At 43.0% G+C, this 23066-nt stretch overlaps 1 protein-coding gene across 11 annotated transcripts in view; it reads left to right on the top strand.

Annotated features, from left to right (window-relative positions):
* ADGRF5 (adhesion G protein-coupled receptor F5) overlaps nucleotides 1-23066 on the top strand; it is a 102550-nt gene that overhangs the window by 46139 nt on the left and 33345 nt on the right. For 6 of the 11 annotated variants that reach the window (XM_025418965.3, XM_025418964.3, XM_049092136.1 and 3 more), the window contains 6 exons: nucleotides 6494-6548; nucleotides 16542-16712; nucleotides 18547-18723; nucleotides 18855-18964; nucleotides 20439-20497; nucleotides 21353-21495. In XM_025418965.3, coding sequence (XP_025274750.1) covers nucleotides 6494-6548; nucleotides 16542-16712; nucleotides 18547-18723; nucleotides 18855-18964; nucleotides 20439-20497; nucleotides 21353-21495 — 715 coding nt within the window. The remainder of the gene's footprint in view (nucleotides 1-6493; nucleotides 6549-16541; nucleotides 16713-18546; nucleotides 18724-18854; nucleotides 18965-20438; nucleotides 20498-21352; nucleotides 21496-23066) is intronic. The other 5 variants (XM_049092137.1, XM_035697661.2, XM_035697664.2 and 2 more) reach the window with 1 other exon arrangement.

Genomic DNA, 23066 nt, shown 5'->3' with positions numbered 1-23066 from the left:
CTCTTTCCTTAACTAAATGGCCACCTTTAAACCTGAAACCCCACTCTGAAACTGAGAACAATGACTATAAGGCAGATTTTGAGGGTGGGTCAGGAGACATGTTCTCAAAGAATGCATTTAAACTTGAGCATCACACTAGAACACATTTCACAAGGTATTAGTGTGACTGTGTGTGTATGTGTGTGTGTCACAGTCACAGACTGATAGAGCTGAAAGGGCCATAGATGTCATTTAAATATTTTGCTGACAAAATATTCCAGGTAGTTTTGTCTTGTCTTGAGAAGTTAATGGGAGATTAGCTTAATGAAAGTGGGTGAGAAATATTCCCTTATTCCATATGGAAATTAGTACTTATTCCTTCCCTGACACCACTCCGGGCACCAGAGACAGGGCATGTTATTAGTTATGAAATCTTGGGAAAATGACGTAATTCTGTGTCTCCGTTTCTTCATCTGTAGAATGATGATAAAAGTATTGATTTCCTGTTTGCTAGAATTTGTTCAGATAATATTTGTTAGGTGCCTTAGAACAGTGCCTGACACATTTTTTTTTGCTATTATTTATTTGTAGCATCTTTTGTTACTGATTTTTTTAAAAGATATTTAAGTGCTGTTTTATTCAGTCTATCACTATTGTTAGAGCTTCATTAGTAGCTTTTGGCATTATAGAATGTTGCTTTTTGCTTTGCTTTCTGCTTTCTGTTTTAATTCTTTGTCATCTATTTCAATGATCAACCCTGGGTTTTTTGTAAGATATTTATTACTTAGAAACAGCATGAGCAGAGAAGGGACAAAGGGAGTGGGAAGAGAATCTTAAGCAGAATCTGCACTCGGTGAGAGCCCAACTCAGGACTCAATCTCACAACTAAAAATCATGACCTGAGCCAGAACTAAGAGTTGGATACTCAACCTACTGGGCCACCCAGGCGCCCCCAATCCAGTTTTTATTTATATGTTTGCCTGACCTTTGTTTCTTGTTTTTTGCGTAGCCCTGAATGTGTTAATGGTTCTCTTGTAAACAACATGTGCTTGAAGTTTTTTTTTTTTTTTTTCTTTTAAACCATACCTGAGTAAATCTGACTTTGATTAGGGGAGCATAAATTTATTCACATTTAATGTCATATATAAGATGCTTCATTTTACTTTTAGGATTTTGTTTTATAACTTTATGCACCTCTTCCCTCTTTTCTGTTTTTATGTCTTTCATTTGACCTCAATTTTTTTTTTTTGTCTTTTTCATTATTTCTCTCATGATTCGGGAGCTATATACCATGTGTCTCTTTTCCCAAACTCCAGTGTGGAGTTCACCTTCTGTGACCAGATGCAGCAGCTTGTTCAAATAAATAGGAGAGAAATATTATACTTCCTGTGAATTTGCAGGGTCAGTGTGGAGCTCTAGTTACTCAGACCTGTAGCGGGAAAGCCCAAGCATGAGATGATCTGAGCAGTGGGGTCAGCTGTACCTTTGCTCTAGAGTTTCCTAGCATTCATGGCCATAGCTTTGCCCTCTTGCTATTCCAGCTTGGTCCTCACTGTAGTGGCCCTAACAAAGCTCCTCCATCCATCTGGGGAGCGCATAGGCTGGTCAGTGGATATGTCAGTGACTTTCCAAGGCTGCTGATAGAGTTCACACTCCATCTCCCGGAAACTCCTACCACCACCCCAAAGGGTCCCACTTTTGCTCTCTACATCTGCCTTTGAAATATGGTATCTTCATACAACCCAAAGGCATAAGATACCCCTCACTGGAGAGATGAACTTGAACCTGCCTCATCAGCTTATACTGCCCTAAGCTGCCACTCAGTTCCCTTCTACTATTTTATTTTATTTTTAAAAATATTTTCTTTAAATTCAATTTGCCAACATCACCTATCATTTTAAATGCAACTTGTGATGATGAGCTTTTAAAAATTATTGTGATAAACATGCATACAATTTACGGTCTCAACCATTTTTAAGTGTATAGTTTGTTAGTGTTAAATAGAGCCACATTACCATGCAACCAGGCTGCAGGACTTTTCACTTTGCGAAACTGAAAATCTATACCTATTCAAAAACAGCTTCCCATCCTCACCTTCCCCCAGCTCCTAGCAACCGCTATTTTACTTTCTATGACCTCAACTACTTTAAGTACCTCATGTAAGTGGAATCCTAAAGTATTTGCCTTTACGTGACTAACCTACTTCACTTAGCATAATGCCCTAAAAATTTACCTCTGTTGTAATAGGCGTGCGAATTTCCTTCCTTTCTTAAGTTCAAATAATGATCCATTGTACGCACATCCCACATTTTGTTTATCATGTATCCATTCATGGATGCTTGGGTTGCTTTCATTTCTAGGCTATTCTGGATAACATGGCTATGAGCATGCATGGGTGCAAATATGAGGGGATGGGCTTTAAAAGTGCAATAATGGAGCCTCTCAAACTTCAGCGTGTGCCTTAGCCCATCTGCACACCTTACTAAGATACAGATTTCAGCTTAGGAAGTCTGGGGTGGGGCCTAGATGTGGCATTTCTGACAAATCACCTTTGTTCCTGCTCCAGTGACTGCATTTTGAAGAGCAAGGATGTAGACTCTCAACCTCATCCTCATGGCTGAATCTGAATCCCAGCTCTGGTTAGCTTTGGAAATTTCAAGTTTCTTCATCTCCTTGAACCTGTCTCCTCTACATAATATGAGAATAAATAGTATCTCCTTCACTGGTTTATCGTGAGGATTAGAAAGTCTCATGCATGGACATGTATGTCCTTGGCACAGTGGCTAGTGTACGGCAAGCCCTTCAGATTTGTTGGTTATTTGTCCTACACTAGTACAAATAAACCCAGGTTAGTATTCTGATCGTTGCTGAGACAATTGATCTAACCAGAAGCAAAGTTGTTAAATCGGGGATTCCAGGTCAAGAAAAAAAGAGGACTGAGTGACAGTACCTTGGTGAGGAGGAGTGAGGTTTGGCGACCTCTGGGGGCCTTTGGTGATTACCTTGTTTGTCATCCTTTTCCCTGGGATTATGTTTTCTGCCCATAACACGCCACCTCTCAATCCTGATTGTTCACGTCCTCTTTAGGCCATCTCTTCCCTCCATACACAATTATTTGAAAGTCATCATGCCCAAAAGGTGGGGCATTTCCTGGAATTGGTGACCTTGTGTCTTCTGGCTGAGACTTGGCCATCAGGAAATCCTCTTTGGACAGAGATGGCCATTGTCCTCAGCTGCTCATCTGGGTACCTCTACATGGACGAGCAGAGGGAGGCCTCCTGGAGGTTCTGTTTTCTTGTCTGAAATAACTATTTCATCTGGCAAGATCCATGCTCCCCTGCGAGTTCTCCTCAGCACCCAACGTTTGAGAGAAAAGTTAAGTGCCAGAGTCACAAAGGTCCCTGAACTGGGGTCACATGAGAACTAAGGAGGGCAAGGATAGCCCCTAGTGACCCCAGGCTGGCTGCAAAACACAGACACACACCGCTGCCAAAACTCTACAAGCATCTGGTATGCCTCAGAACATTACTTTCCATAATGTAAGAAACTGAGTCTTAGGATGAGTGAATGACTTTTCCAACTACAAAGAAGAGGAGGTGGTGGGATTCAGTGCTGGGTGGGACTCTAGCATTTGCCTTGTTGAAATCCAGGCCCCATGTCCTGGCAAACCCTTTCTTTGTACCTCCTCAAAGTTGGGAGGGCCAAGGATATTCACCACTACCACCACCACCACCACTACCACCACCACCACCACCAGGGGGCTCCCCTGAGACGTTATTTGCTTTCAGTGTCTTTCCTCCATTTGTCCCAATGATGGCCCAGCTTAAAATAAAAAATAGGTAATTCTCACAAGAAATTGTGTATCCTCAATGGACAACAGAAGTAGTAGATGGCAAAGCTGCAGGGCAGCACTTTGCAGTCATGTCCCCTGACACTTCCGGATATCACCATCAGGATGCAGAAAGTAGTTAAAAAGTAGTGTTTCTCAAAAAAGAGGGCCTCATGTTAAAGAGGCAGGTTTTGTCCCCATATCCCAGCCCTGCTAAGTTGGATTGGGAGAGCTGAGGAAAGTGATCTTTATGATCACAGATGGAAATCCCATGTACGAGGGAAATGACTGCACTTTGATTTTTACCCTTAATTCTTTAGTCCTTCTGGAGAATGGAGAAAATGAAATCTAGACCTTGGAGAGCTTCCCAACAGTGACTGCCAGTGGTCACCTTCTCCTAGGCTGAGTCCCCTAATCACAACCCATGAAGAGTGGACCAAGAACACTTTCTGGTGGTTCCTCCTTCCCTGCCCTCAGGCCCCAGGGAGGATGGAGGCAGGAAAGCAGCAGAAGACCCTTGCCTTCTGCCTAGGCACAGAGCCAAAGCCAGCTGACTCCAGGGGAAGCTGGACAGGAACCATCTCTATGCGTTAACTTTGCTCCTTTTTGGTTCTCATGCATTTAAGTGGGGCTAAAATAGGCCCACTGCAAATAAAATAGCAACTGGGCTTCTGAAATTCCAATTGCCATGCATCATTCCTCTCTTTGTTACTTCAAGAACATTTATGAATGCCGGGTACACACCCCCTCTACAGATCCTCATGGATGTTAATACTGTCATTAAAAAGAAGGAGGGCGTAGGAGGAGGCAACAGAGAGAGAGAAAGGGTACTGAGTAAGAGACTGGGTCACGGAGGCCAACCACAGTTTCCTGGGGTATCTCCTGATAAGATCACTTAGTTGCCTGTATGGACAAATGCAGGCTCCAGAGTCAGACTGGCTGAGTTTGAGTCCTGGGTTTGCCCTTAAAGGCTGCATGAGCTTAGGCAAGTCCTTTGACCTCTTTGTAACTGTGCTTTCTCATAAGTGACATGTGGGTAATAATAGTATCGATGTCTTAGATGGTCATGAGGATTAAATACCAAAGCACACATCAAGTACGTAGCAGTACCTGGCACAGGGGTGTTGGATACATCTCAGGAATTATTTTCTTAATATCGTTCTGATGAGAGATAACTAGAAACTAATGGTAGACCACACAGATGGTAGAAGGAGCTCTGTCTTGGGTGGTATTCATAGGTATGTGGAGTTCATGGTAAAGGACACAGCCCAGAAGGTAGGGCTATCTGGCACTTCTATTGAGCCTTGAAGGGAGTTTGGATTGGGAAGCACATCCTAGTAGGGATGAGCTAGGGAGCCCAGGTCAGGTCAAGGTGTGGTTACCAGCTGCAGAATTGGCAATGATCCCAACAGCAAAGCCAATCAAAGTTAGTTCTTTATTTTATTTTATTTTTAAAGATTTATTTATTTATTCAGAGAGAGAGAGAGAGAGAGGCAGAGACACAGACAGAGGGAGAAGCAGGCTCCCTGCAGGAAGCCCAACGTGGGACTCGATCCCAGGTCTCGATCCCGGGACTCGATCCTGATTCTCCAGGATCACACCCTGGGCTGAAGGCGGCGCTAAACCGCTTTGCCACCAGGGCTGCCCTCAAAGTTAGTTCTTAAATAAAGAAGCTGCATGATTCCAGGAGAAGAGCTTTATAGAGTTGAAGTAAATGGCAGTGTGTAGACAAAGGAGTTCCTGTGAATGGTGCCCCTAGAACAGTGTGATGCCTGGTCCCCAAATAGCACTTACCATGTCACCACACTATTCTCAGTGCTTTACGTTTGTTAATCATTTGATCCTTATGACAACCTCATGAGGTAGGCTGTTCTTATCCCTATATTATAGATGACTCCTGAAACACAGAGAGGTTAAATAACTTGCCCAAGGTCACACAGTCATTTTATAGCAGAGCTAGGATTTGACTCAATGTCCGCAGATTCCTTGCTCTTAACTATTATACTATACAATACAATTCAACTGTATTAGGGGCTATGTGTCACATGGCTGTTCATTTAATTCTTATAATAGTTCTACAAGGCCAGTAATATTATTGTTCCATTTTACCGAAAAGAAAACTTTGGCTCAGCAAGAAGTTCCTCAAGATCACACAGCTAGTAAGTGGCACAGCCTTGTACCCAGGGAGTCTGACTCTAGAGCCAGCTCTCCCAGACCCTGCCACAGGAAGTGACATCCAGGAGAAAAAGGACCGAAGGAGGATAAAATGATTTCTCAACATGAATCATCTAGACAGCCCTAATACAGCAGGAAGATTGGGGTGGGGACAGGCTGAGTGCTGAGGAGAGGGCGTGAGACTTGTCTAAGAGGTCGCTGGAATGACTCAGCCTAAGGGAGAGAGCGCAAATGAAGATCACCATAATTTATATTTCTTGACCTGACTCAAACTGCAGAAACTCGCAGAAACTCAAATCTGGTGATTTGTTCTGCTCCTGGGTCAAAAGGGTGATCTATAAAAAGTGAACAGCAGCTCACATTAAAGAGTACCTGCCATCCACAGGGCACAAGATGCTCACTGGGACCCGCGGCCCTAAGCTCCGCTCCTTTGGGGGGCATGTGAGCAGAAAGCTATGGAAAAAGACATCTCTACCACTAACTGACAGGTTTCCTAAAATGTCCTTTCAGATTCTCCATGAACATGAACTAACAGAGAAGGAGCCACTAAGGGAAAAACGAGCAGGTATGTAAACTCTTTGCTGAGCAGTCTTTTCTAGCAAGTCCGATCACATGACATTTGCTATAACTTTTCAAATCCTGTGATCCACATAATCTAGTCTCCAAGCCCATCGGGGTTTAATTTCCAGCAGTAATTACGAAGGGGACTCCATTCCCTACTCTCCCTACTGACATTAAATGGATCTTAGCAACATGTTGTAAGCTCCTCACTTCCTCCCTCACTGCTCTCCTGAGATCCTGAAGAGTCTGTCCCCAAGGGCTCTCTCCTTAGCTCCCTACTTCCTCATGGTAACCTCTGAAGAGCACCTATCTGATTCCATTATTTCCCTGCATAAAATATTTCATGAGCTCCCAACTGCCTTGGAGAGGAAATCCAATCACCTGTTCAAGTCTTATCAGACCCCATGTGCTTTTCCCCCTTGTTCTTCAGTTTTCTTTCACATGGTCGCTGTCCCACCTACCACCCCACTTTGTGGTCTGGGGGACTCCAACCTAAGTCTCCGCTCACGTGGGCCCCTGCCATGTCAGGCTTTCCATTGATTCTTCAGACAGGGAGGGGCTGCTTCACTGTGTTCCCACTGCTCTTGTTACATCCCCATAGCACAAGATTTGCCCCAATGCACTGCAATGATTTTACTTCCTGTTTGTCATCCCCAGGAGACATGAGTTCTTCTGAGCCCTCTTTATCTCTATAGCCTGGCATTGAGCCCAGCTTTTTAGTAAATGAGTGAACAGATGAAGAGAGTGGATGTCCCTGTCACAGAAACCCCTTTGTGAGTTGAGGATACGTGCCTATCGCTAAAAGCCCGCTGCCTTAGTGTCTGTACTGACTGTGGAGAAGATAGAACTTCTTAACATTGAGGATTATGATTGAATCATGTCCAGATGTGCTGTGGCTTGGTTTTTTCAGTCTTGGGTTCTAAAAGAGTCAAGAAGCTGACCCTAAGAGAGTCAAGAAGAGTCAAGGTGAGCAGGCTTTCCCTGAGGCCAGAGTAAAGGTGTTTCTGTGAGAGCTCCTTCCAGAGCAGCATCCCGATCCAACTTTGCCAGTTGCTTGAAATGACAATTTGATCATATTTTATTAAGGTGTCAAAATGTTTGTTGGGAAGTCATACCCTCATTTTCTCTTCTTTTGCCTTTCTTTCCTGTTTTGGCTTGGTTTCATATCCTTATAGAGCCTCACTCTCCCCCTCCCCTTCTTCCCTGAAGCTGTCTGAAGCACATAGACCACACTTTCCATGCTTTTCAATAAGCATCATTACATCTACTCCAGCCCTGAGTCCCCTTGCACCCTATGACAGGAACAGAGCTGGAGATGTTCCCGTTCAGTATTTTGAAAGACTTTTCTTCTTAAAATCAAACTATCTGTGGGTGAGTTCTGGCTCCAGGTTTCTTCCAGGCTCCTACAGGGCTCTGGCTGCCAGCTTCCTCAGGGACAGTTGGTGACCATACGGTTGTAAAAGTAATGTCTTTCTGTACTTCCGGGCCCAGCTGCTTCTGACCCACGGTGACATCATGAGAGGTTAGCCTTCAGGGAGGAAACCATTTCTACATCTAAGGATTTGGCATTCCAAAATTTTCCAGATGTGCTTTCATTAAAAACAATCACGACAATGATAAATGACCATAAAAACATGTTTTTCCATTTATTATACATGATCCTCTGTGCTCTTAGGCCTCTAGAGTCATTTTGGAAGTGTTAATGACTCAACCCCTCATCTGCAGAAGATGGATTGGCCTTGGTACTTTTACAAAATCACCAAAGTAAGAAATGGCCATGGAAAGACCAGGCGCTAGAGCACAGATAAATTACATCAGACAACATCGCTCTCCAGGAAACCTATGAAAGAAACCAGCAGGAAAGTTACATCCCGCAGATGCCTCACGGAGGTGTCTGTGTTCCGTTTGGTGTGTTAGTTAAGTGAGAGGATAGGATTCAGTTTTTATTTTCAAGGTGGTATCCCCTTGCACATAGATGTTCCTTCCCCCTTTCTGGGTATGAAATACCGGAAAGGTACAAACAAAGTTCCCAAGAGAAAGAGGATCCTCAAAAGGAATGTCCTTTTGATATACTGGATTGGCTTTTTAGGGTTTGGGATAGAATCATCTTTAAAAGTAGGATCTACTTTTGCACGCACATTTGTGCTCAGAGCACTATGGACTTCTTCCTAGGTGACTTTGGTCCGTTATATAGCTTCACTGGGCCCTTGATACACAGACACACGTGTACAAATATAAGTATATGTATGTGTATTAATATATATCACATACATATCACACACAGAGACATACATACGCATACAAATATATATGTTATTACTTTATAGGGTTGTTGAGAAGATCAAATATTATGTCCATATTATTTAAATGTTATTAGGGTTATCTAGGGGTTTATTTGTGGGGTTTTTTTTTGTTTTTTGTTTTCATTAAAAACAAATATTTATTTATAAAAATAATATTGCATTTGAAAGAGCCTGAAATATCCCTGGTACAGAGAAAATCCCATAAAATCACTGAAGGCAGGAGGAAAGATGCCATGAGATAAAAGTTGGTGTTTTTGGAAAACTATTTCAGAACTCTATTAGGGAAGAGAAGTCTACACAAAAACCCAGGAGCCAGAGGCCAGAATAAGGGTGGATCTGCCAGTTGGAGCACAGAGGTTTCTGGGGAGCAGAGGGAAAGAATAATGCATCCAGAGTTATGTCCTGATTACACTAGGAAGTAGTCTCTAGATCACCTGACAGACTGACACAGGGAAGGGAAGGATGGAAATGATCTGAAGTGAAAAGTAGGCAGATGGTTGTGGCCGCATGAATTAGTCGCAGAAGTCAGTGCTAGGGAGAGCAGCGAGAAGGCCCAGCACCATGGACCATCACTGGCCCTGGCCCCTCGAGGGAAATAGGAAAGGAGAAAAGGGAACACGTGTGAAAGATACTACGAGAAGCAGATCAAAAGGACTGGAGACAGATCTGACACGGATGAAGGGCAGCAGTGTTCCAGAGTGCACAGCAGGGTGTCTGGGGGGTACGGAGGCCAGAGGTAAAACCCGGAGCTGGAATAGAAATCTTATCTTGGAGGCTTGCCAATAAGCTCCAAATTTAATCTTACGGTTCATCTTCCGAGGGGAGTGAGAGTAGAAGTTTCTTATTGGTTAGATGTAACACAAACGTGTTCTCGGCGTCACTTTGTGAGTTCTCCAGGCCAGGTTTCTGAGCTTCATTGGGAATGTTCGTAGGCCCTGGGCTGAAACGTCCTCACGTGTTCTTCTTTGGCTTCAAAAGGAACGACTGTTAGCAGATACATTTTTGAGAAAGATCCATCACCCTGTGCTGGAGATGCTTACATTTTAGTACATACCTAGTGAGAACATTGGATTATTGGCTGCCAGCGTGGGAATCTCCATCTTTCTGCGACCTAGCAGCCCCAGGGTGCGCTTGCCCTTTTTCAACTGCGTCCAGGAAATGCGGTGCATTCTCCAGGTTGAGGAACAGATCTGGGATTTTTTTTTTTGTGGCCCTAATCTTTCTTATGATAACATGTGGCATTTAGTGCATTAAGCAGGTGGAAGGTGGTGGCAGAGTAAGATCTCAAGATGGAGGTGCTCTTGGCCTGGTGTCTGAGCTTGGTTTTAGGGTTGACCTTCCATGTGTTGGGACTGCTTTCTTCTTTTAATTTCTAATTAGTGTTGTGTGTCTGCTTTAACTCTCTAAAAGGCAAGACCTGATTGGAATAGCACTAGCATTTCTTGACCCACCTGCAGATTTCTGCATGTCCTACAATCCTCACATTTACTATAATTAATATTATTATTTCTACCTGCTGTTTCAGCCTGGCTTACTGCCACATAATTTGCCAGGGGTCTTCATGCCAACTCCTTAGCAGCAATTCTGCAGAAAAAAACATTACCCTTATACTGATGGCAAAGTATGGCTTAGTGAGATTAAATGGCCTGCCCAGGAAAGAAGGTACTTCACCCCACCTCTTTCTGTCTCTAATGTCCATGCTCATAGTGCAGAGTTCTAGTTTTCAACATGTTTCTGGCTCTTGCTCATGAGATTCCATTCCATGATTATTAGAGCAGCTTTGTAAGGTAGGGAGTAAGGAGCATTGTCTTCATCTTAGTGGGAAAAGAATTTTACATGGGATTGACTTTGATGACTAGGGTATAAGACAAACTAGCAGAATTGATTAATTTCTCCAGACTTGACAGTCAAGTGTTCTATGACACACAATGCTGTCCACCCTCCCCTCCATCCACACCTGCCAGCGAGCCATAACCTGGGTTTCTGGTGGGTTTGTGTGAACAAACCTTTCTAAAACCTAAAGGGAGAACAGGATCCTTTGACTATCTGCTGACAGTGATATAGTAGGATATAAGTGCTGTTGCCAAATTGCTACTTACTAGTATTAATATTTACCTGCTACAAAGCTGAGGGTGAGAAACAGCAGAGCCAAATCTTTGGGGATGAAGAAGCATTGTCCCTTTTGGTCAAGAGAAAAAAAAATCACATCAACTCATTTCTCTCTTGGAATTAGCAGGCTTCATTCTTTGGCAGGTGGGAGATTAATTTACCCATATGCTTAGGCTCCAGCTTCTGAGAAGCCATGATTCCTATTAGAGTTGCCAGGCAAAAATAGTATTGTTTGCTTAAACAGCTATGATTAAGACCCAGAACCACTTGTTGGAGTTTGTGGCCAACTTTCCAGAAATGTCTCTTTAAGATAAGTACTGTGTGGTGGGGTGGGCAGCGATTTCTGGGAAAGGAGAGGGGAAATCCTGGTTGGTCTGTGTCTCTGGGCCTGCTGACAGGCCTCCATCTGTGACACCGATGACACCTGGGATGCCCTACCTTCACTTGGGACATCGGTGAATCAGAAAAGTTCAGGCAAACAACACGAGGCCACAGAAGCCCGAGAAAAAGCAAACATGTTAAACTATCTGGAATCAGATGGTCCAGAGGCTGCAAAGGAGGAGCACATAGGGCCTCTAAAGGGCCTTCTATAGAGAGGTGGGAAGACTGGCCTCTGTTCCTCCTGAGTCCCGTGTAGCCTGGAACAGGACCAGGAACATCACTCTCCTCCACTCTGAAGTCCTCAGATTTGGGAGAGGCCAGAGGAGCAGGAATTGGGATTTTTAACTCAGATCGTGGGTGGACCTGCCTGGGGGCTGTGAGTGCGAGTGGTCCCATCCAGGCAGGTCATGCTGACACCTGAGCAGCTGAGCTACTTTTCTTTAAAGTCAGGCACTTGCCCTGGGGCCTTACAGGGACACAAGGCCGGGTGGCAGCTCCATGTGTCTTGCCTGTGGGGCTGTGACACAAGAGGAGAAGGAATGACCCAGATCAGGAGGGGCATCTTCTTGCTGTTCTCCAGATGAGCCGTGGAAATCACTGTCTCATGGCTTTCGTGCTTATTTTCTCTTCCTGGGGAGAGTAGTCCCCGAATATCCATGTGACAGTTCCTTGTTTCAATTGCATCTTTGCTCAATGTTTACTGCTTTACAAAGGTCCTTTCTAACCATTCTCCAAAAAAAGCACACTACCCTCATTTTGCCTTCCGCTGTTGTTTTATCCTGCTGTATTTTCCCCATGCCCTTCAGAACTACCCGACAGTGAAGTTTCAACTTACTTTTACCTCCTACATGAGGCTAGAAATTTCATGGAAGTAGAACTTTGCCTCTTTTATTTACCCCATGTCCCTAGCACAGTGCCTGAAATGTCCATAAATAGTAAAGTTACTATGAATCAATAAATCTTTAAATTAAGGCACAAATGAATAAACCTAGCAAGGCTTAATGTCAAAATCCATGAGTGCCAATGACAAGGGGTCACAATACATTCTTCCTTAGTGCGGATTTCTTTTCTTTACTTTTTTTTTAAGATTTTTATTTATTTATTCATGAGAGACACAGAGAGAGAGGCAGAGACACAGGCAGAGGGAGAAGCAGGCTCCTGGCAGGGAGCCTGATGTGGGACTTGATCCCAGGACCCCTGGGATCACGATGTGAACCAAAGGCAGATGCTCAACCACCAAGCCACTGAAGTACCCTCCTCAGTGTGGATTTCTAAGACATTTATTATGCTGAAACAAATAGAATTAAGTTTTAGATAATTCCTCCATGTATTAGTATTTTTGCCCTTGAATATGCTTCTATTTTAAAATTTACTTTAAGAATTCCACACTAGTACTAAAGACATGTTTAATAATAATGCCTTGTTTTTTTTTTTTTTCTTTTTATGGTACAGTGGTTTACAAGGGGTTTACAAAATGATCACCTTCATTATCTTCTTCCATTGGAACTGTGGCAGGGAATGGTTAAAGTAACATGGTCAGGAAAATGTGGTTTCAAATCCCAGTTTTGATGTTTGCCATTCATGTGGCTTCAACCCATTAAACCTCAGTTTTATCATTTCCAAATTGGTGTATACATACTCTCCTCATGATTCCGGAACCTACCGGGCAGTGAATAAATGGCAGCTACTATTATGATTATTGTTGTTATTTTGAGCATTTGTGATCCATCTGTTATGACTGAAGAGCTGAACAAATATGCTTGGAGACCACCTAATTATTTGCCCCCATAGGAGCAGCAGCAAAAGGCATCTAGAAAAAAAAAGGCAAAAAAACCCAAAAGAAACAAACAATAAAAAAAAAAAAAGCCACACATACCAAAAAAAAAAAAAAAAAAACCAAAAACAACAACAAAAAACCCCCCACAAGTTTAGGTGCTAATATTGGCTCTCCAGGATTACCTTCTTGGTTTTCTCGTTTGAATTAAAACATTAAATCCCAAGCCTGGGTGATCACCAGAATCACTAGCAGGAATTGAAAAAAAAAAATTTGAGATTTCTAGGCCTAATTCATAAAAATTTCACTCTGACTCACCTGGGCTGAGGCTCCAAAGTATCCGTGTGTGTTGCACTCTCTAGGTATACATAATCATCAATCAAATGTGCGGACCACTGGAATAGATTACTTCCAAGGGCACGCCTATAGCCTTCTGAATTATTATGATGTTGTTGAAACTGTTTTGAAGAATTGACTATTTTTGTGCTGAAGATATTCCTTCTCTAGAGGACATCCCCCATCCTTACCGATCTCTAGGGAGAAGTGTCACTCAGGTGGAAGGTTATTCTGAAACTTGTATAGAAGTTGAAGAACATTAAAGGTAGATGAGGGGAAGAGGATGTTGGAAGCTGGTGCTTTCATTTTAGTTGCACAAATCCCATAGAAGAGAATTTGCTAAAGGCACAGGAACTTTCCTCTTAGTATGTTAAGCTTTTGGCTCAGCTCCCTGTAAGATCTCACTGGAAGGACTGCCTTGGTTTCAGTGGGGAATGATGCATCCATGAATCACCATGTGCTTTCCAGACACACACTTGTTCTGCAATTATGTCTGAAAATAACTCAAAGAGGTGGGCTCAAGGATGAGCAGTTAGGAATGGTGCTCGGGCAGGCACTGATGCCATGCCAGGGTCAGACTCTGGGATGCAACAATGAGGTTGATGAAGTGGGGTATGTGGGATTGTTATTGACTCCACTCTTCCAAAAATCCCTGCCGTCTAGGATATCCTGTTTAGATTCATGGGAGGAGATAGACTGCCTACTGTGAAGAGAATCCTGGAACTAAATACACTGGAGGGTATAAACATTGCTGCATTACTTTTCAGGAAAAAAAAATGTGCTTCAAGGCAGACCTTGTAAATCTCATGCGGCCGCCCTCCTTGCAAATGTTCCCAGAGGGCAACGTATGGTGTCTAGAGTTAGGATCACACAAATTAAGGTTAACAGTTCTTCTGGGAAGCTTGTTTTCATCACAGAACCATTGAAGAATCAGAAAGAAAACAGGAAATTAGAGGCATCACCATGGTATCATGACAGACTGTGCTTCTGCATTGGATTTTAAAAGTCACTTTGTTCTACTTGTAATTACATTTTTATAGGTAGGAAACATACCTTAAAATATATTCTCACCTTTAAAAAAGTTGGCAAAGACTCTTTTTTACAGTTTGAGCTAATTACAGCAAGTCGAATGATGGATGTCAAAATGAAATAATTCTCAGAAAGGTTGATGAATAAAAGCAACTTTCTAAGACATAGTTTACCACTATAAGTAAACAGATATTTCAGCTTCTACAACAAAAATTTATTCATTGGTGTTTCCCATAATAAACTTACTCTATTTTAGTGCTTCAAATCAATATTCCTTGGGAAATTTTAAACAAATCTGGCAATGTTGTGGGAAAATTCTTTGCCCTTTTAGAAAACATACCTAGAATTTTAACTTATGGCAAAATATACATCATACTTCCAGCTTTGGGTTAAATTTTAAAGTAATTGTTTTGCAAGTATTCACTAACCTTTTCCTTATTTGGCTGATAAGATAGAATAAGCCACAACTTGTCTTCTCAATGCATCTGTGTAAAAAATTCTCCTAGTTTTTGAAGGCTCATCATGAGCTACGAAACTAGCCCTTGGTCTCTGCTCCTGTAATATATTTCAGCCAAAAATGGGCAAAGATTCTGGCAGTGACAGGGAGGTGAATCTGTGGCTATCTCAGAGAGTCATAATTTTAACAAGAAATGATTGGGCACACATTTATTATGTGGTGAGCTCCATGCCAGATGGAGTAAAACCATGAGAAGTGGAAGAAATAGTCCCTGCCCTTGAGAAGCTTACAACTAGTGAACCACACATGATGTGATACAGGAAACTATGAAAAAACACTCTGGTATATATATTGCCTGGCTTGCCTGTGGTGGCTGTGTGCTGGACAGCAAATGCATCTAGAATGCCAGAGAGTCATTCAGTCTGGAGACAACTTGGAAAGGTGATGAAGAGCTGGAGATATCTTTTATTTTACATTCTAACCTGTGAATTTTGCTTTCATTGAGTACCTATCATGTTCTGGACACCAGGGATACACAGTAAGAACTAAGAGCCCATGCTGTGTGCGTAGGCAAAGAGCAAAGGGAATTAACTGAATGACTTTTCCCAGAGGTCTTCCAGCCATGCATAGTTCAAATCTCAAAATACTTGAATGTCAAGTGGATGGTGTTGGAAACATGCTGACTCATTCTTCTGAGTCAGGACCATGGCTTTATTGTCTAGACTGTTGCCAAGTTCCCCCTGTTAGGTCTCCCTGTTTCTGTTCTTGCCCCTTCTGGTCTAGTTTCAACATTTCAACATAGCAATCCTTGACCTTGGAAACCAAAGAGGGTGAGAGGATGGAGAGCAAGGACAAGTCCTGAACTTAGCCCGTGAATCTTTCAAATTCAGACACCATGACACTGGGACCAGACACCATGACACTGGGACCAGAAAGAGCAGTCACCTTCCTCCTTTATTTTTTTAAAAGATTGTTTATCTATTTATTCATGAGAGACACAGAGAGAGAGAGAGGCAGAGACACAGGCAGAGGGAGAAGCAGGCTCCATGCAGGGAGCCTGATGTGGGACTCGATCCCAGGATCGCGGGGTCATGCCCTGAGCCAAAGGCAGACGCTCAACCACTGAGCCACCCAGGCGTCCCACCTTCCTCCTTTAAATAGTGAAGTCATGGGGTGCCTGGGTGGCACAGTCAATTTAGTGTCCAACTCTTGGTCTTGGCTCAGGTCCTGAGATCAGGGTCATGAAACTGAGCCTCATGTCAGGCTCTGCACTCAGCATAGCCTGCTTAAAATTATCTCTCCCTCTCCCTTTGCCCCCCTCTCCTGCTTGCTCTCTCTCTCTCTCTCACATGAATAAATAATTCCTTGAAAACAAACAAACAAATAAATAAATAGCAAGTCATAGAGGGAACACTATGAAGGGGGTGTTGGGTGGTGACAAGTTGACAAACTTCTTTTTCTCTAAGAAGGTTCATTAGAAATCCCTCGAGGCTGCCACGTCCAGCATCCACATAGTCCTGTCATTGCCTTGAAATGTTGGGCTGCCTGCCACATTCTCTCTTTGCCATCCATGGTGAGTTCTCATGGTTTCCTGTGCTTTCCTTCCAGTTGCCTCCAGCAGCCCAGTACCTGCAGAGTACACTGTTGATGTGGAGATCAGTTTTGAAAATGCCTCCTTCCTGGAGCCTATCAAAGCTTATGTGAACAGCCTCAGTTTCCCAATTCCAGGGAACAGCACAGACCTGGCCACCAACATTTTAAGCATTGAGGTGACAACAGGTGAGTCAAAGACCCATTGCTTCAGAATGGAAAGTTGGATATATCAGGGGAACGGCTGTCTGAGCTCCTTACTAGTAGAGTAGGTTGTTGTACTTAGGAGGCAAGTGAAATAAGCCAAAAAGCCCTGAGATATGGATTTTATGACTTCACATCCTTCCAGAATGAAGCTCCTATTGGCAAATTCTGCAGCCAGGGTCCTTATGTCAAGTGGTGGCCACATGTTTGCTTGGTGGTTTGTGTATTGGTTGTCACAAAATACATCCCAAGATACTGCCCAGTCTTTCATGAGAAACTCCTGGGTGCCATGCCTCTGGGTAATCAGTGGGTACAGCAAGGACTGGTTCAGGTATTAATAAGTGGCAAGTTTCCTTCATTCTGGCATCATAGGTCAGGAAATAGAAACCAGGTATACATCCGGATTGGAAGCAAGACATAATCTAGAAACCTCCAGGCTATGAGATTGGGCCTTCTGGTTACTGCTTTCTTTCTGAAGTTATGCCAGCTGTCCTAGCTCTCAAGCACCACCACCTGGGAAGCTTGTCTTAAATAAAGTTCCTGCCTTGCTAGCACTGAGAGATACTGGATTTTATGATGTTCAAATGGAGGCAAGAACAAAATTCTTGTTTTTAAAAAATTTTTTGATTTCTCATATTTTAAGTAGTCCATCAATATCATCTATGCATTCCAATTTTTTAATTTTTCATATGTACTAGCAGAACCTGAAATGGCTGCTTCATAGCTCCCTTTGGATGCCACTTCCTGTCAGTGCTGAAGCATGAAACTGCATCAATGTCCACAGATTCACTAGAGCTTGAGCATCCTTCTTATTTCAGGAACAATGATTTGATGGCTTTCCTTTGGGTAGTCACTCTGTGGGCCTTCGCCTAGGAGCTGATCCTTAGAACAGACAGCTCCTAGTGATATGGCTTTAATTGAGTTTTAAAAATAAATTCAAAGCGTTCTGTTTTCAGAGCATTTTCTAATGTCCCCAGTGGAATCAGAAACTGTTTGGGTTGTTCACATTTGATTAGAAATGTAAAAGGCACAATTGTATTTGTATTCTGTATTTGTTATCTATTGCTGCTTAACAAATTACCCCAGAAGTTAGCATCTTAAAACAACAAACATTTACCGTATCATACGGTTTATGAGGGCCAGGAATTCAGGAGGACCTTAGCTGGGTGGCTCTGGCTCAGATTGTATGAGGTTGTAGTCAAGCTGTCAACCAGAGTAGCAGTCCTCTGAAGGCTCAACTCTGGCTGGAAATCCACTTTGAAGCCCATTTATGTGGTTGTTGGCAGGAGGCTTTTGTACCTCACAAGGTCAGCCTCTCCATGACATGTCCTCATGCAATTGGGCAGCTGGCTACCCCATAGCAAGTGATGAGAGAGAGGGGGAGAGAGAGAGAGATCACAGAGGAAAGCCACAGTGTCTTTTACATCATAATATCAGAAATGATATATCATCATTTCCACCATATTCTGTGGACACACAGACCTAACCTAGTACAGTATGAGAAGGAGTTACAAAAAGGTGTCAGTATTCAGAAATAGGATGGTCAGGGCCCATCCTTGAAACTGGCTACCATACACTGTATGTCCAGGAATATGTTTTTCATGTTATCATTGTAGGCATCATCCCCTGAGGTAGTCAGAGCAGTCATCCTTTACATGGTGATGCATAATGGGAATCACATGAATCTCATGTAATACTCTTGAACTTCCCAGAAGGCAATATGGAGTCAAGTCAGGATATTCTACAAGTATAAATACTTATCTATAAATATAAAGGTAGTGACCATCCTCTCTCTCCTCACCGTTCTGGCTAATGCTAGTCTGCAGACCTGCTGGAAATGAAATCTGGTGCTCCTGTGAGACGGGCTATAGGTGGCCTCAGGAGAAGTGCCTCCACAATCCCACTTGTCAAGAGCATGACAGCTCCCTTGCAGGGCATCGTTGCAGTTGCCTGAAAGGACTACCTCCCAAGGGACCTTTTTGCCAGCTCCAGGGAGGTAAGCAACTGTTCATTAAATGTTTCTTTGCTGATTTGCCATTTGATACCAACTCAAGCAAATGTTTCTCCGTCCTGTGTGTATTCACATGCTAACACGAGATTTTGAAATATTGCCCTGCGTTTTTTCAGCAGATGTTACTTTAAGAATGTCAGTCAGACTCAATGTGGGCTTTCAAGAGGACCTCAAGAATTCTTCCTCTGCTCTCTATAGGTCCTACAAGACTGACCTGGAAACAGCGGTAGGTTTTAGCCCTGGGAACCCCTTAACCAACCAGCTGTTTGGATTGAACTGAATCTGTTGCATTTACAGTGGATGATTTGCTTGAATCTGTCAGAATTTATGAATATGGACATTGAAATTATTCCTATAACATCTGGGATAATGGATTAAGAAGTGCTCAAATCAAATAACGTTCAGGGGATGATTTGACATCATCATGACCTGTAGGTGGAACTTCTTCCCAGGGTAGAATTGATTCTGAGATTTGGTGACATCAATTCACTGAATCTTATTCAGAGATACAAGAACCTGGTCTAGAAGTGCCTGATGGTACATTTCTATTTGTCTTCACACACCCCCTGGATGAAGCCCCTAACATCTTTTGGGCAGATCAGCCTAAAGCTAGTACTGCGGGTTTCAGACCATTCTATATTAGAGATATGGAGGCATTCTCACTTAAGACAGATTTAAATTTACTCATATAAAAATAGAGAATATTCCCTGAATGTTAGCTGTATGCCAGACACTATTCTAAGTGCTTTACATTGGATTAATTCATCTGAGCCTAAATGCTTTGCTTGAATTAACTTCAATACAGCTTCCCAATTGGTGTGCTACAAATTATTACAAGTAGGCTGAGATATTGACTTCCGTTAATTCTCTGGGCAGCCAAGCCCCTTCCTCAGGCCAGGAGTGCCTCTGCTTACCCTTTTATTTATTTATTTTTTAAAAGATTTTATTTATTTATTCATGAGAGACACAGAGAGAGAGAGAGGCAGAGACACAGGCAGAGGGAGAAGCAAGCTCCATGCAGGGAGCCCGACGTGGGACTCGATCCCGGGTCTCCAGGATCAGGCCCTGGGCTGAAGGCGGCGCTACACCGCTGAGCCACCAGGGCTGCCCTGCTTACCCTTTTATACCACAGAAATTATCTTCATTTTCCATGGGTGCCATGCCAAAGTGCTGAAGAGCTCCTGGGCACTTGATTTGCATATCTGGCATGTAATAGTTCTGCACAGCGTGAGAAGCTTACACACACACACACACACACACATCAATCAATTATATACCTTTGTGGAAAGAGAGAGTGTCATATTAATCTTCAGATCCCACCCCTCCACGTACCTGGCACAGTGCCCTGCACGCACAGTGCTTTGCATATAACATCTGCCTACAAATGTGACTTGAATTAAAAGGAGTCTCCTGTGAGTTGGTATTCAAAGAAACCTCCCCATTTTCTCTGCTAGGCATTTCCCTGGGTAAAACTCCCCGCACATTTCATCTGGTGCTTGCTTCTTGGAGGACCCAGCCTGATATAGGTAGATAGGAATTACCTCTTCAAGGATCTGCTGATGCCAGCATTAATAAAAAATAGAGGAAAAAATTTTACCTGGGGTGGTAAAGAATATGTGTTTCTTACTCTGTTTTAAATTTTTTGACTTATCTCTCACTGGACCTTGATACAATGACACTTGTCTTACTTTGTTTTCCAGTTCTGGAAAGGTTACAGTACTTTACCAGGCTTCAAATTGGTGACTGTGACAGGGTTCAGGTAAGAAGCTGTAATCAGATCATTTCTACCCAATGGCAGAGACCAATATGTTAGTGAAGGAGAAAAAGCCTATTAAAGGGGCATCATGTAAGACCCTCAACAGGACTACTTTGGTAGAGGTGATGATAATACAGGTTACTGGGGGCTTAAAGACAGAAGCAATGCTGAGAACAGAAACTTGCTTCTTACATATGTATCTACTTCCATGGAAAATGAGCAAAAGCCCTGTGTTTATTCTGTGCATGCAAGAATTTTACAGACAGATATGGGAAAAATTTGCAGTCTAGAGAGCTCCAAAATATAAAATGAAATATTTCCCATGCATGATGCCTTTATTCAAGAAAAGTTGTCCACCAGCCACAAGCACCCTGTTGCACGCTGCTGTGTTCTTGGCTTCCCCTGGAATTGGCCACCATGGTGGTCCTAAGCAGGTTAGCACAATGTTTTAGGGAGTTAGTTGCCAATTTTCAAGATAAACAATGTTCACAGAAACATTCAGGATTTTGGCTTCCCTTGACAGTCAACCTATCTGGTGCCCTGGGCCAGCATGCCCATGTGACAGCAGTATCTGCGTTGTGCCTGCCATCCTAGGGCCAACTTCTGTGACTCACTTCACTCATTCCCGTCTGACTGTTTTGTTCATTTGTGTTACCTGTCTGTGTACATTTGAGTGTGCAAGTCCTGCCTCAGGCTTTCAACTAGAGCTTAATAACAGGTTGACTTGAATGAACCTTTGAAGATAAAAGTACCCAGGCTATTCCTGCCATTTTGTTTGTCCATTGCAAATAAACCTTGAGAATCTAGACTCTCCCAGGTCAGTTACCCACCTTACTGAACTGAGTGGTCTCCATCCAGGCCCGGAAGTGTGGTTGTGACATATGAGGTGAAGACTACAACACCATCACCTCAATTGATGCATAAAGCAAATGAGCAAGTGATGCAGAACCTGAATCAGACCTACAGAATGGACTACAGTTCCTTTCAAGCCGTTACTAGCAGTAAGTAGGACATCTCCATGTCTTTTCTATACATGGATCCCATTTAGATATAGTAATGGTATTTATCATTAGACTTGAAACTAGGAAATTCCATTTTAATGTCCTCCATGGACAGAGACTCTGGTTCCTGGCACAGAGGTTTATGTTCCACCTCCCCATCTGAGGCGTGGTCGCAGAGACTCCTAACCAGGCTAATATCATTGCAATTGGAAGGGTGGTTGCAGGGTAGAGAGATTTTATAAGAGGGTCACAGAGCCATCTGGGTTTATGGATTTTTTAAAAAAAATTAGAAGGCCCCAAACATCCAAAAACTAACAGTGTGGTGGGGGTTGGGATATTACAAAATGCACAGATATGAAACAACTGACACTGTTATTTTAGAGCAGTAGTTCTCAAAGTGTGGCCCCCAGACCAGCAGCATCAGCACCACCTGGGAACTTGTTAGAAATACAAATTTTGGTGGTGCCAGGTGGCTCAGTCAGTTAAGCATCTGCCTTTGGTGCAGGTCCCTGTTCAGCAGGGAGCCTGCTTCTCCTTCTCCTCTGCCTTCTGCTCCCCCTGCTTATGCTTTCTCTCTCTCTCAAATAAATAAATACAATCTTTAAAAAAGAAATACAAACTCTTAGGGCCACCCCAGACCAACCAGGGCAATGGTGTTTTTAACAAGCCCTCCAGGTGATTCTGATGCATAGGAAAATTTGAGAACCCCTGCTTTGGAACACATAGAGCAATGATAAAAAAAAATGGGGGTGTTAGATGTATGCCTCCATTTTACAAATGGCTACAGAGTTGTATTCTGTTGTGTTATTAGGTGGATGGACCAATTGTTACTTGGGAAATAGAAAAGAAAGCCAGCTGGGCCTAGATTTGGCAAGTAAGAATTTGCTCATGGATATTCTAGCTAATTTGGGTCCATGGTTCCAGACTCAAGGTGATTCCTCTTTAGGGTGACACTGTCCCCCATCAGGGAGGTCTCTGAAAGGACTGTCGTAGGCACATCTGGGAGAAAGGGCACCCCTTCTCAGGGATTAGGCCATCCATCCTCACAACAGCTTCATAAATTTTGTCTTTACATTCTCTGGTATTGTTAGACACCAGATCATTTTTAAAAACAAAATATTGAAAGATACATAATTGTAAGAAAGTACTACAACACAAGCAAGAAGAAAAGCAAAATAAAAATTCAGAATACATAAGATAGCAACAACACAGGTGAAAACAGGTAAATTAGGGATCTCTGGGTGGCTCAGCGGTTCAGCGCCTGTCTTTGGCCCAGGGCGCAATCCTGGAGACCTGGGATCGAATCCCACGTCGGGCTCCTGGCATGGAGCCTGCTTCTCCCTCTGCCTATGTCTCTGCCTCTCTCTCTCTCTCTCTCTCTCTCTCTATTTCTCTGTGACTATCATAAATAAATAAAAAAAATTTAAAAAAAGAAAGAAAACAGGTAAATTAAAGGAAGGGGAGTAAGTAGCCTAAGAGTATGAGCTCCTATGGAAGGCTTCCAGTGATGCCCCCCATCTCCTGACCCCTAACGCAACCCCCCAACCAACACATGTTCTGCCCTGAAGAAT

This window comes from Canis lupus, chromosome 12, assembly GCF_003254725.2.
Source record: "Canis lupus dingo isolate Sandy chromosome 12, ASM325472v2, whole genome shotgun sequence".
Lineage (NCBI taxonomy): Eukaryota > Metazoa > Chordata > Mammalia > Carnivora > Canidae > Canis > Canis lupus.
Note: the sequence above shows the minus strand (reverse complement) of the source record. Positions and strands in the feature narration are given on the sequence as shown.